The sequence below is a fragment of the Bubalus bubalis genome, chromosome 5 (genome assembly GCF_019923935.1).
Source record: "Bubalus bubalis isolate 160015118507 breed Murrah chromosome 5, NDDB_SH_1, whole genome shotgun sequence".
NCBI lineage: Eukaryota > Metazoa > Chordata > Mammalia > Artiodactyla > Bovidae > Bubalus > Bubalus bubalis.
The window spans coordinates 42,540,312-42,555,624 of NC_059161.1; the positions used below are offsets into that span (position 1 = coordinate 42,540,312).

Consider the following 15,313-nt stretch of genomic DNA (forward strand, 5'->3'; position numbering starts at 1 on the left):
TTGATTTCTAATCGCATAGTGTTGTAGTTGGAAAAGATGTTTGATATGATTTCAATTTTATAAATTTAATGAGGCTTGCTTTGTGGCCCAGAACTATCCTGGAGACTGTTCCATGTGCTCTTAAAAAGAATGTATATTCTGCTGCTTTCAGATGGAATGCTCCATCTAAATATCAATTCAGTCTATCTAGTCTAATGTGTCACCTGTATTTCCTTATTGATGTTTTGTCTAGATGATCTGTCCATTGATGTAAGTGGGATGATAAATTTTCCCACTATGATTGTGTTGCTGTTATTTTCTCCTTTTGTGTTTGATAATGTTTGTCTGATATATTGAGATGCTCTTATGATGGGGGAACATAGAAATTTACAATTGTTATTTCTATTCCTTGGGTTGATCCCTCAATCATTATGTAGTGTCCTTTTTTTGTCTCAGATAACAGGCTTTATATTAAAGTCTATTTTGTCGGATAAGTATTGCTACTTCATCTCTCTTTTGATTTCTATTTGCATGGAATATCTTTTTCTATCACCTCACTTTTGTCTGTATATGTCTCTAGATCTTAAGTAGGTCTTCTGTAGGCTGCATATATATGAGTCCTACTTTTGTATCCATTCAGCCAATCTATGTCTTTGGTTGGAGCATTTATTCCATTTATACTTAAGGTAATTATCAATATGTGGATTCTTATTGCCATTTTGTTGATAGTTTTGAATTTGTGTTTTGTAGATATTTTCCTCCCTTTCTTCTTTTGTGATTTGATGACTATCTTTAGTGTTGTGTTTGGATACCTTTTTTGTGTGTATAACCATTACAAATTTTTGATTTGCGGTTACCATGACATTTGGGATAGCAGTCTATATATATGTGCATGATTATTTTAAGTTCCTGATCTCTTAATTTCAAATGCATTTTTAATATCCTGCATTTGTACTCTTCTTCTCTCATGATTACTGATTTTGATATCATATTTGTCTGTGGATAATCTCCTACATTTACTGGTGAGCTACTACTTTCATAATTTTTTTTGTTTCTACTTGTAGTCTCTTATTTTCCACTTTGAGAAGTTTCTTTAGCATTTATTGTAAAGCTAGTTTGGTGGTGCTGAATTCTTGTAGCTTTTGCTTGTATGTAAAGCTTTTGATTTATCTATCAAATCTGAATGAGATTATTTCTCTTTTATCACTTTAAATATATTATTCCACTCCCCCTTGGTCTACAGTTTCTGCTAACAAATCAACTGATAACTATTTGGGAATTTCTTTGTTATCTTATTTGTTGCTTTAAATGTTTTCTCTGTGTTTAAGTTTTGTCAATTTGATTACAGTGTGTCTCTGTGTGTTCTTGCTTGGATTAGTCCTGTATGGGATTCTCTGTGCTTCTTGAACTTAGGTGATTGTTTCCTTTCCTGTGTTAGGAACATTTTCAGCTGTTATCTTTTCAAATATTTTCTCAGCTTCTTTCTCTCCCTGTTTTACTTCTGGGACATCTATAATGTGAATGTTGGTGTATTTGACCCCGTTGTCTCTTAAACTGTCCTCACTCCTTTTCGTTCTATTTTCTTTATTCTGTTCTGCAGCAGTCATTTCCAATATTTTGTTTTCCAACTCACTGATTCGTTATTCTGCCTCACATATTCCACCCTTAATTCCTTTGAGTGTATTTTTCATTTCAGTTATTGTATTCTTGCAGAGAAAGCAATGGCACCCCACTCCAGTACTCTTGCCTGGAAAATCCCATGGATGGAGGAGCCTGGTGGGCTACAGTCCATGGGGTTGCTAAGAGTCGTACACAACTGAGCGACTTCACTTTCACTGTTCACTTTCATGCATTGGAGAAGGAAATGGCAACCCACTCCAGTGTTCTTGCCTGGAGAATCCCAGGGATGGGGAAGCCTGGTTGGGCTGCTGTCTATGGGGTCGCACAGAGTCGGACATGACTGAAGCGACTTAGCAGCAGCAGCAGCAGCAGCATTGTATTCTTGAAACACAAGTTGTACACACACACACACACACACACACACACGTGTGCACATGAAGTGAAATGAAAGTCACTCAGTTGTGTCTGACTCTCTGCAACCCCATGGACTGTGGCCCACTAGGCTCCTTTGCCCATGGAATTATCCAGGCAAGAATACTGGAGTGGGTAACCTTTCCTTTTTCTAGGAGATCTTCCTAACCCAGGGATTGAACTCAGGTTTCCCACATTGCAGGTGGATTATTTACTATTTGAGCCACCAGGGAAGCCCAAAGAAATTGGGCTTCGAAGAGATTGAAAGTACTCAAGAAATTGAGCACCGAAGAATTGATGCTTTTGAACTGTGTTGTTGGAGAAGACTATTGAGAGTCCCCTGGACTGCCAGGAGACCAAACCAGTCAATCCTAAAGGAAATCAGTCCTGAATATTCATTGGAAGGACTGATGCTGAAACTGGAGCTCCAATAGTTTGGCCACCTGATGTGAAGAACTGACTCATTAGAAAAGATCCTGATGCTGGGCAAGATTGAAGGCAGGAGGAGAAGGGGATGACAGAGGATGAGTAGGTTGGATGGCATCACTAACTTGATGGACATGAGTTTGAACATGCTCTGGGAGTTGGTGATGGACAGGGAAGCCTGGCGTGCTGCAGTCCATGGGGTTGCAAAGAGTCGGACACAACTGAGTGACTGAACTGAACTAAACTGATTGTATTCTTGATAAAAACTTCTTGTGACTTCTTGTTCTGTGAATCCATTCTTTTCCCAAGTTCTTGAATCATCTTTATGTTCATTACTTTGAACTCCTTTCTTGGATAGATTGCCTTTTTCCACTTCATTTCACTTAGTTGTCCTTCTGAAGTTTTATCTTGTTCCTTTGTCTGGAACATTTCTTTGCCATCTATTTCTCGGTCTTTTTTCTAAATTTCTATTTGTATTTTTATGCATGTAGTAGGTTAGTTATGTTTCTTGACCTTGGAGAAGTGACGCTCTGTAGGGGATGTCCTATGTATCACAGCAGTACATTTTCCTCTTATTACCCAATGGCCAGGGACTAACTGGCCCCAGGGTAGTTTCTGACTTGTGTTTGCACACTCAGTTCTGCAGGCTGTGGAATTATGATTTTCTTAGTCTAGTGTCTGCCCCCTGGTGGGGGAGGCTGGATTAGAGGCTTGTGCCGGCTTCCTGGTGGGAGGAGTAGGTGCCTGCCCTCTGGTGGGTAGAAATGGGTCATGGTTCTCTTGCGGACAGAGACATGTCAAGGGGTGTATCTGTTGGTGGCTGTGGGCTCAGGAAGTCTTTAGGCAGCCTGTCTGCTGTTGGGTGTGGCTGTGTTCCAACTCTGTTGTTTGACCTGAAGGGCCCCAGCACTAAAGACTACAGGCTGTTGCATGGGGCCAGGTCTTGGTGCCAAAGACCCAAACAAGACATTTTACTCATGTAGATGAACACTCCCCAATATGTCCACCACCAGCTTTTATGACCCCAGAGAGAGCCAGAGCTTCTCCTTGCCTTCTCAGGAAACCCTCCCAGACCAGCAGGTAGTTCTGGCCCAGGCTTCTATGAAATAACTACTTTTATCCTGGATCCTCTTACACACAAGAACTTGTGTGTACCTTCCAAGAGTGATGTCTCTGTTTCTCTTAGTCTTGCAGACCTTCTGCAGTCAAGCCTTACTGATATTCAAAGCCAAATACTCTGAAGACTCCTTCTCCTAATGCTGGTCCCCTAAGCTGGGGAGCCTGGCATGAGACTCAGAGCTCTCACTTCTGGGAGAACTTCTGTGACATTATTATTTTCCGGTTTGTGGGTTACCCACCTGAGTGCTATGGGATTTGATTATATCACTACTGTGCCCCTCCTACTGTTTCATTGTGGTTTCTTCTTTGTGTCTTTGATGTAGAATATCTTTTTTGGTATGGTCCAGTCCTTTTTGCCAATGGTTGTTCAGAGGTTAGTTGTGATTTTGGTGCATTTGTGAGAAGAGGCAAACTCAGGTCCCTCTACTCCACTGTCTTGTCTTCAACCCCTCTTCACTTTTAAATGAGTTTTAGCTAGACCTGGAATTCTTCTCAAACCAAAGGTTGTATATTCAACATCAAGCTTAATCTACACACCTCACCTCACTTCTTATTTCAAAAATGCTTCTCAGAGATTATAAGCTGAAAAGTTGGTTGATGTAAATTTATATTCCATTGCAGTTTCCTTATGTACAATTGAATTATCTGTGTACAACCCTTTACTCTGGGGCTTCCCTGGTGGCTCAGTAGTGAAGAATCCTCCTGCAATGCAGGAGTCTCAGGAGACACAGTTTCAGTTCTGGGATTGGGAAGATCCCCTGGAGGAGGGCATGGCAACCCATTCCAGTATAATTGCTTGGAGAATCCTATGGACAGAGGAGCCCAGCAAGCTACAATCCATTGGATTGCAGAGTTGGAATTGACTGAAGCAACTTAACATACATTCAACCCTTTACTCTAAACAAGTGTTTACTGTAAAATATTCATCCTACCAAGGTGAACATGAGATGGAAGACATAAACCATTGTTCTTCTCCACAGATCTCTTAACTATTAGGTTTGGAGCTTTTTCTTCTCATCCTCCCCCTACTACTATAAATTCAGCATGCCCCTAAAACAAGCCAGCTATGTTACTGTATGTTCAATTGTAGAAAAGATGATTTTTTTTCAATCCTCAAGGAAGGATGTGCTGGATTAGATTATTTAGAAATTGTAAGCCCACAAACTATATTTGAAATTTAGGAGATTTTCAGGAAAATTTTAATGTGATTTTTCCTTATAACTGACTTTAGAACCTAACCCTGTTCAAGATAAGAATCCACTGTATTCAGTAGTTCAATTGTTTGTGGGAGCTGGGGAAATACGTTCCTAACCCCCAGTTTGTTCATTTTTTCTCCCTAGTTAATGATTTTTGTAGAACAGGCTGGTTTTACACATCTAGTTTTCTATTTGGCTTCTCTTCCTCTCTATGACCTGATATGGCTTTACCTAGATTCCTTTCCTCACTGCATGAGAGGAGAACTTTATTTTGTTAAGGAAATGACTGTTGCCCTCAAGCTTGCTCTGCTTTGCCTTTTGGAATGCTCTGCTTGCCTTTTGGAATGCTCCTGACTATATTAGCATGGGAGTTTGTAAGAAGCATTACTTCCTTTTTCCTGCTCTCTGAATTTGCATGCAAGCACTCAGTTTATCTATAATCATGTAACACTGCTATGTCAAGAGAGGGAACTGGGAGGTCAGCCCTTATGTCTCCATCAGAGCTGGTTTAATGGGCCTATGACCTATGCAACTGCATAAGGTCCCATATGCTGAAGATCCGTCAGTTTGTTTAAACATCTGCTGTCACTATATTGAATTTTTAATAAGTTTTTCCTTTAGCTTGTGTTTTTAAATAAAGTCCCAAAGGACAGTGGAGCCTGCGTGTACATGGAGGAGATAAGTACAATATGTGAGTCAGTGAAAGCCTCTCAGTCATGTCCAACTCTGCAAACCCATGGACTATACAGTTCATGGAATTCTCCAACCCAGAATACTGGAGTGGGTAGCCGTTCCCTTCTCCAGGGAATCTTCCCAACCCAGGGATTGAACCCAGGTCTCCTGCATTGCAGGTGGATTCTTTACCAACTGAGCCACCAGATAGGCCCAAGAATGTGAGTCAGTAGCCCCTTTCAGAGGTAGCATTCCCAATGCCCTAAGGCCATAGAATTCCAGTGGCTACATTAATGTGTAGGGGTTCAGTGGGAAATCAAAACAGGTATAAGATAAGCATTTATTGATGCTTCAGTCAATTAGGCTGAAAATGACAACAGAGGAAAGAGAAAGATGTGGCAATCCATAAATTGTTTTCCTTCCGATCTTTCCGTATTCATGAGTAAGATGGTGATAGAGAGTGTTAAAGAATGTGTGAATGACAAGAAGTTGAATAAAGACAATTAAGTTAGTTTTGTGTAGTGTTTATAACTTTTTTGGCAAGAATAAAATGCATGTGCATGCATAAGCTATGAAATAGGAATTGTAGTATTTTGTTAAGTTGTGTGGTCTTATATTTGCATCTATAACTGGCGTTGCACAATATAAAGGTGGACTGCAGAATTCATGCTAAAATTTTAAAATTTTAGTTTTTTTTTTAAATTAGAAAATAACCCCATGATAAATTGAGGAGGGGGAGCTTCATATGCTTGTACATTTAATACTACTTTTTTCTATGTTTTGAATAAGAAGTTCCTACATTTTAGTTTGCACTGGGACCCACAAATATGTGGCCAGCCCTACAGCAAACTGAGGGCTCTTAAAACTTTCCTTAATGGTTACACAGGGTATTTCAATTATACTTGTACTATTTTATTGTTGTTAATGTATTTCTTTAAAATTTGAAGCAAGTATAGCAAAATGTTACAATTTGGTATGATTGGTGGTTGGATGTTCATTACACTAGTTTTTAAACTTTTCTGCATGCTTCAACTATTTCATACAAAAAGCTTCATTTGATTGAAGTGACATAATGAACAATGACAAGAAATATATATGAAAAGAAGTAGGCATATAACAAAGTCAGAAAAAGCCCATTTGAGAATGTACTCTGTACTCCTCCACTCATTGTGAAATATCTTACCATGGTGACCTTATGGGCATAACATTCCAGAGTCAGTTTCAGTATGGTTGCTGCCTCAGATGCAATTGATTGATCAGGTACAGAGAGTTTCATCAGGAGACTCCACACAAAGTCAGTCAGCAAGGGTGGCAATAAGGTTTTTCCTACACTCTGAAACCAAAAAGAAGAATCATGATCTCACACCTTACTTATATCAACAAAGACAGCTACATGATTTTTGTGGGTCTTAGGTACCTTTGCTATTGTCAGCCTCTTCCTCCATTAAACATATTAAAAATTACACTTTACACTGTGTTAGTATTAAGATGACTGTCATTCAAACTTAATCATATCTATTTTTCATCTTATTTTAAAAGCAATTAAAACGTTTTCACCTGAATAAGTTAGCTCTGGGGCAAGCCAGGGAGAAGTGGGAAACCATGGCATTAAAATTTAGGGGAACTATAAAATATTGATTTAACCCTATTTCAGCTATTCAAATACTAAAAACTATTGTGAAATTCTTCAGCTTTGGAAATAAGCTCATTCAGATGCAAAACAAGCATGATTTGTAGAAGATGAAGGAAAGGATAGGATAAGAAAGGAAGGGCCACTGAAGGGTGTGTATTTTTCTCTTTTTCAGAGAAGCATCAAGAAGTGGGAAGAGAAAAAAGGGCACATACGTCTATGATTGAGGCACAACAACTGTAATTCAAACAATCTCTTTTTAAAGTTAGAGGAACATCCACGGACCATAAAATGCGAACAGAATCACAGTACTATGGATCTCTCAGTTAAGAAAGACAAATGAACCACATTTTCTCCCTTTCTAAATGTATATGTATATATACAAAACTTCTTGTGTGTGTGTGTGTGTGTGTATGCCATTCTCGAAATACAGAAAGTATTCAATATTGCCAATAACAGCTTTTCAGCATCCCCATTAAAGGAATGGAGCATACATCTTTCTGGTCAGTAGGGAAGGATTGAGGTCTAATTGAAAACTGATGACCACCAGGCTCCCTCCTACTGAGCAGAGAGGTGAGGTATAGTATTTTTGGAAAGCTATGAAAGAAAGATAAAGGATGGTCACTAAGGCTTAGTGAGGTGAACAGAATATCATAATTGGCTATACTTTGAGAAAGTAAGATTTGATTATACAAGATGTTGAGTTAAAAAAATCATTGAAGAGGGGATATTCTTTTGGGATATTTGTTTATTCAACAAAATAGCTTAGTGTCTATTAAGAGTTGTGGAAGGAGAAATTCCTAGTGAAACTTAGAGATAGAGTTAGAAGTTTCTGTCATGTGAAGGTAGAATGGAGAAAAACAAACCTGACTCCATATTGGATCTATTCCTTTAACTCTAGCCTTTGTGCTCCATAACCTGTGATTAGAAATGCTGGCTTTGCACTTTTATCTCAAATAGTAAAAGAGTGTTGCCTATAGCCTGAAATATACATACTAGCCCTTTCTCAACAATGTTCTGCCTCCCAGGCTTGACCTTTACAGTATAACACATTTCCATTCATATAGAGGTTAAATGTTGAAGAAAAGAAAATAACAGTTGTTATTTCTGAAGGTTTATAGGAGCATTTTGACCAGACCAACCTGGACAGCTGCAGAACAAAGGATTCCAGTACCAATAAGTTTCCAACAACTAGCCACACCTCCTCCATTTTTAATATAAAAGAAGCTTAAATTCTAAGTCCAGTAAGATGGTTCTTTGGGATACTAGTCCACCATCTTCTTGGGTTTTCTAAATATGTTGCTATTTCTTATCCCAACACCTTGTCTGTTGATTTATTGGCCTATTGTGTGGTAAGTAGTATGAACTTGGACTCAGTAACAAAAGTATAGATATGACAGTAGAGTGCATCAAATGATAGACTCCCTTACAAAACGTGATCTAGCTCTCTTGGCTAAAAACCTTGATGCATATCCTCCTATTTGCATCCTCTGGACTTTGTTGTTGTAAATGGTCCTGTTGGTTTCCTTACTACAACCTTAGATTCTCTCACCTACCTGTCCCAATCTACCTCTGAAAGTCCCTACCTCCGGATTTTTTAGCTACTGCACTTGTACACAGTGCTGTCCTAGGCCTGTTTTGATCTCACAGTTGGGAACTGAGTAATAGAGGTCATGAACACAAGGACCCAGGGCACCCTCCCCAAATCCAGGATTTCTAAATCTTATGGACATTAAAGTCAGATGAGAGGACACCAAGCTGGAAGTGGAGATAGTAAGCTTCATAAACCACTTGAAAGAGACATAGAGTCTCATGATTTTCCCTAATGTTGGGTCAATGTAGAAATTACTTACTTAGTGCTAAGGTTTATCACTTAAACTTAAGAAATTTTTAAAATTTAATAGGTTTTTAAAGTATATACCAAATTATTTTGATGTTTGCTGAGTAAATTATAATAGCATTGAAAAACCTCTTAATTGCTGATGTCACTAATTTTTCTAGAAAACCAGAGGTTTCCCATCTTTAGTAACTTATTAGCCAAACAAAAAGAAGCATAACAACTAGGAAACACTTGCCTCATTTTGCTTTCTGTAAGAATTGCCTAGTAAATAATGTAAATTGCTATGTTCTCAAATAATAGGCATAATTCTTATTAACAGATGAAGATCGAGAAACCAAATACTCTATCATTTACTCTTTGCTTTACTGAATTTAATTTAAATAAAAGAGAAGAAATCTATTAATATAAATTTTGTTGAAATAAGTTGCCACTAAAAGTAATTTACACATGAAACAAAAGCTATAGGATAAAGTGGGAGCTAAGTTACCTGAGCAATTTTACTTTTGTCTTTTTGCAAATTCTTGGGTAGAAATTCTGTACCAGAGGAAGAAGGCTGGATACAATGATTTCCAGGCTTATCATACTTTTTATTTTTACTTTTTGAGGTACCCTCTGTATTAAGGAAGAAAGTTTAAGATTTTCATTTGATCATTGGTTCCTTCTATAACATTGCTATTTCTAGTTTCCTCTTCCTGCCCAATTCTGGGAATGTAAAGTTTTCTGAATGTTTAACTCTCTGCTGAAAGTTTAGTCACATAAAATATTAATATTATGACCAGAATTTATAAAGTGTTAAGAGAAGTCTCTGTGGAGGACATATATAATTTTAATAGGATGACCAAGTATCAAGTACATTTTGGCCATCAAATGCATAGTTCAGTGCAATGGAAGAGCTACTGCTAAGTTGGAAAGTCTATTGGTAAAAGAGCAGACTTGGAGGCATTTTGCAAAGAACTGAGGGAGTGGTATAGCAACAAAGAGAAAAGCTTTCACATAAGCTTCACGAGCAGATGTCTTTAGTTCTAGAAAAGGTAGATTTTAACTGAATTTTTATTTGCTAACAGCTTTATAGAGATATAATCAATATGAAACATATTTAAAGTGTATAATTTGGTAAGTTCTTAAAAGGAAAGGCTACCCACTCCAATATTCTGGCCTAGAGAATTCCATGGACTACAGTTCATGGGGTCGCAAAGAGTCTGAGTGTATTTCAGAAAGGACATGACTGCGCGACTTTCACAAATGACATATATATATATATATATATATATATATTCAGTTCAGTTCAGTTGCTCAGTCGTGTCTGACTCTTTGCAACCCCATGAATCGCAGCACGCCAGGACTCCCTGTCCATCACCAACTCCCAGAGTTCACCCAAACTCATGTGCATCAAGTCGGTGATGCCATCCAGCCATCTCATCCTCTGTCGTCCCCTTCTCCTCCTGCCCCCAATCCCTCCCAGCATCAGAGTCTTTTCCAATGAGTCAACTCTTCACATGAGGTGGCCAAAGTATTGGAGTTTCAGCTTCAGCATCAGTCCTTCCAAAGAACTCCCAGGACTGGTCTCCTTTAGGATGGACTGGTTATATATGTGTATATGCCCATAAGAGTATTACTGCAATAAAAAAGATTTATTCCCTCCAGAAGTTTCCTCCTGTCCTTTTATAATTGCTCAAACCTGCTACTGGATACACACTACAGCACTTCCTGATTCAAAGATACACACAGATCTGCATTCTTTCATTTGTATTTTCTAATTTCATGTAAGTGGAGCAATTTAGTATGTGCTGCTCTTCTGTTGCTTGGCATCTTTTATTCAGCAAAATTATTTGCAATTCATTCACATTATTGTATTTGTCAGTAGTTGATTGATTTCTCTGTGATGAATACTACCCCATTGTACATATATACCATCATCTATGTATTCATTTGCCTCTTGGTGGACATTTGGTTGTTTCCAGTTTTGGGCTATTAAAAATAAAGATCCTGTCAACATTCATGTACGAGTCTTTGAGTGGATATTTGCTTTCATTTCTTTTAGGAATGACTGGATCATATGGTAGATGTATGTTTGACTTTTTAGGATACTGCCAAATTATTTTCCAAAGTTGTATCATTTCACATTCCCTCTGACACTGTATGGTGGCTCAGATGGTAAAGAATCTCTGGCCTGTAAGGCAGGAGACCCACGTTTGATTCTTGGATCGGGAAGATTCCCTGGAGAAGGGAATGGCTACCTACTCCAGTATACTTGCCTGGAGAATTTCATGGACAGAGGAGCCTGGCTTACAGTCTGTGGGATTGCAAAGAATCAGACACAACTGAGCAACTAACACAGATGGACTGAATGGCACTAAAGTAATTCAGGGATAATTTTCTTCCTCCTGATGAGACAAAATCTCTTTGAGTAATCTGCTTTATTACTTGTGAATTATGAAGTTTCAAATTCTAGCTTATAGGCATGGGCACCATTTCCAGTTCTTTTGGAACTCAGTGCTTTTACCTCTTTAACCATTTTGGGTATTACCCCCTCACCCCACAAACCTCAGGTAGTTTCCTTACATAGCTAAATAGTTAAATGGACTCTCTGCAGATCTCTGGAGCACTCCTTTCTGGTACTCTGCCATGTGAACTCTAAATATCTTAATCTTTCTGGATTCCCAATTCTGTATCTTCAACGTGAGACCCTTGCGTTGCTCATTTCTGGGCTGCAGCCTAGAAACTTACTCTAGGTTGTAAACTCAATAAACTGTAGACTCTGCTTTATTTATTCATTTGTTCTCTTCTCTCAGGAATTATTGTCCTTTGTTATCTGTTGTCTTTAAACATTTTTTTATGGGAGGGCAAATCTGTTCTCTGTTTAAGTACTTAGGAATAGTTTGATACCATAAGGTCTTGCCGTCACGCTTTGTTAGGTAGACCAGAACAGCATTTATTTACATCTTTTTCCCCATCATTGAAGCAAGAATTTTATTTGATGCTCCATTAGAGACAAAAAGAATGCCTCTTTTTAAAGAGTCCCATATGGTTTTTCCAGTGGTCATGTATGGATGTGAGAGTTGGACTGTAAAGAAAGCTGAGTGCTGAAGAATTGATGCTTTTGAACCATGGTATTGGAGAAGACTCTTGAGAGTCTGACCTTGGACTGCAAGGAGATCCAACCAGTCCATCCTAAAGGAAATCAATTCTGAATATTCACTGGAAGGCCTGATGCAGAAGCTGAAGTTCCAGTATTTTGGCCACCTGAGGTGAAGAACTGACTCATTGGAAAAGACCCTGATGCTGGGAAAGACTGAAGGCAGGAGGAGAAGGGGATGACAGAGGATGAGATGGCTGGATGGCTTCACTGACACAATGCACATGGGTTTGGGTGAACTCCAGGAGTTGGTGATGGACAGGGAGGTCTGCGTGCTGCGGTTCATGGGGTCGCAAAGAGTTGGACATGACTGAGCAACTGAATTGAACTGAACTGATTGGTAATTTTTCTGCTCTTTCTTCCCTGCCTCCACCCAGCATTTCTGTCCCTGCCAGTAACACCCCGACACTAATCTAAGTATGAAAGTGAAAGTGTAAGTCACTTAGTCATGTCTGACTCCTCGTGACCCCATGGACTCTAGCCCGCCAGGCTCCTCTGTCCATGGGATTTTCCAGGCAAGAATACTGGAGTGGGTTGCCATTTCCTTCTCCAGGTGATATTCCTGACCCAGGGATAAATATTGAAGAACCAACTATAACATTTTTAAAATAATTCTAAAAGAGATTTAAAAATACATTTTGATAAATGGAGCTATAGATCTTGGGGCAGGATTTAGAAATATACAGATGTAGTACCTCCTTGGAACCCACAGTAGAATAATTAGGAACAGATTCTTCGTAACCCTTACAAAAGATAAGTCTTACCGCTCTGACACTTTGCAATGCAGAGGAGGTGATACATTCCCACAAATGCCTGTTGTGTGATTGAGGGATCAGAATGAGAACACAAAAGAGATAACTCTGCTGCCAGGACACCCAAACATGGAGCATTAACACTTGCCTAGTGAACAAAATAGAAAAACGCATTTGCTAAGCATAGTCAATGTTAAATGTTTGTGTCTGATATGCACACACACATGCACACACATACACACACACTCACACAGACTCAAACACACAGTAAGTCCTCCACATATGAACATACTCTGTTCTGAGAGTGTGTTCATAAGTCCAATTTGTTCATAAGTCCAAAAAATTTACCTTAGGTACAATCGGCTATAGAGTACTCTACTGTAATAGGTTTATAATACTTTTTACACAAATACATTAAAAAAACCACAAAAATATCACATCTAAAATCTTGCAGTACAGTATTTTGAAAAGTACAGTAGTACAGTGAAATGGCTGGCATATTTGCATTCACATCTTTGAATGATCACAACTTGAAGATTTATATGTGGGGGGCTTACTGTATCTGACTATGGTTACAGTTGAGTGTCAGAGTACACAAACTATGTATTAAAATCCTTGCTCTGTTACTGAGTCTCAATTTTCTCATCTATGAAATGCATATAACAAATGCTACCTTGTAACATTATGGTGGAAACTAAGGGGGTAACATTTATGACAAAAAGGAAAGTTCCTAGCAAAGTGCTTGGAAATACTAGAGATTCCACCTAATATTAGTTTCTATTCCATAAAGTAGGTACCTATTTGTAGGTAGCAAATTCTTAGGATACTGGGTAGGGGAGCAAATGTCCAAAACTTTCATGCTCCTTCTCCATGTATGAAACACTTCAGATGACTCTGTGAGTGAGTCACTGGAGAAGTGTGACTTTTCTTCCTACAATTGCTCTAATTCTTTCCAGGGAAATTAATTTTTTAAAAAACTCAGTACATTTGCTTCGGGTATGAAAGCTATTATCAGAACATTTATGTATCTCTCCTCCCACCTTCCCCCACCCCATACACACACAACTTCCCTGTGGCTTCTCAAATAGGCTTCTCGAATACTTAGGTTTTCATCTTGACTGATTTGTTTGGTCAGATCACATGTAAATAGAGAGGGAAGCAGACATGTAGAAGAAGAGATGGAAGAGACATTTTGCTTTTCTGAAGGTGTGAGTATTATTACCAATTTTTAAAAAACAATTAGGACTCTGCCCATATGTAGGTTTGCTCAACTAGTGGACCTGCAGAATCTTCTGTCTCTAAGATGAATTATTACTTTTCCTAGATAGATGTTTTGATGAATGAACAATGGTTGGTGGTAAAAGAGTCAAACCAACCTTCCAGGGAGATCCCAAGACCTGTTTCTCCTTCTTTGTATTACTCTCATATACCCTTATCTCATATACCTTCTCTTGTTACTTGACTCACTCACATCTATCTCAGTCTTACACACATTCACACACACACAGCACACACTCACACTTATATGGAGTCATTCCTGAAAAAACATGAGGTGACCTAGGTCATGTGCCAAGGGTATAACCAAGTTAGAATGCTGGGAGTGATGGTCTAAGTAGAAGGGAAGATAATCTCTTGCTTCTTTGGATGTCTTCCCTGGATTCTTTCTGCCTATACTTCTTTGTAAGGATACCTGGGGCTCCCCCCATCCTTAGGTGGCTCTGTGGTAGAGAATCCATCTGTCAATGCAGGAGACACAGGTTCGATACTTGGGTTGGGAAGATCCCCTGCAGTAGGAAATGGCAATCCACTCCAGTATTCTTGCCTGGGAAATTCCATGGACAGAGAAGCCTGGTGGGCTACAGTCCATGGGGATGCAAAGAGTTGGACAAGCCTCAGCACGTGATTTAGGAGAATCTACAAGCAGACAGTAAAGGTCACTGTTCAGGCCCTAGGAAGAAACCTTTTATTTCCACTGGATATTCTCCTCTTTTGGTATGCATTCCAAGTTTCTTTTTCCATTGAATGGCAAGATTTTCAGAACTGCAATTGTGTTATAGGTTTAAGAAAAAAGGGCAAGGTGCTCTTTTTCTCTATTGTGGGTAACGGAGGAGTATGTGTCTAGTATTTTTGCCACAAGCTTCTCAACCATAGAAATTTTTGCCACATACATTTCTGCTGCAAACATTTTAACACCTGACTAATTGGTAATAAGGCAATTTTACTGTGAAAGATAAAATAATTTAGACAGTTCGGCCTGACACTTTGGTTTCAACTGGTTGAAATGAGTCAGACTTTCTTTCAGTTAGCCCATTTATTGATGGCTTTATTGAGCTGACAGATGACAATGATTTGCCCCAAGAGTTGGTTTCTTATTTTGAAACATGCTACATTGAAGGAAAAAGAGGTTAAAAGTCTCAAAGGCTCAGAGGTGAACCTACATTTCCCATAGAATGTTGGAATGTCTACGAACAGACATGTGGTAAGATGCCAAAACAAAAAACAGGAAAGAGGTTTTTATGACACAATATAAAG

At 38.8% G+C, this 15,313-nt stretch overlaps 1 protein-coding gene across 1 annotated transcript in view; it reads right to left on the reverse strand.

Moving 5' to 3' along the window:
• The window catches only part of MROH9 (maestro heat like repeat family member 9), a 103,666-nt gene that overhangs the window by 53,948 nt on the left and 34,405 nt on the right, over positions 1-15,313 (reverse strand). The window contains exons 7-9 of the mRNA XM_025285960.3: positions 12,794-12,929; positions 9,381-9,505; positions 6,607-6,756 (exon numbers count right to left, since the gene is read on the reverse strand). Of these exons, the coding sequence (XP_025141745.3) occupies positions 6,607-6,756; positions 9,381-9,505; positions 12,794-12,929 (411 nt within the window). The remainder of the gene's footprint in view (positions 1-6,606; positions 6,757-9,380; positions 9,506-12,793; positions 12,930-15,313) is intronic.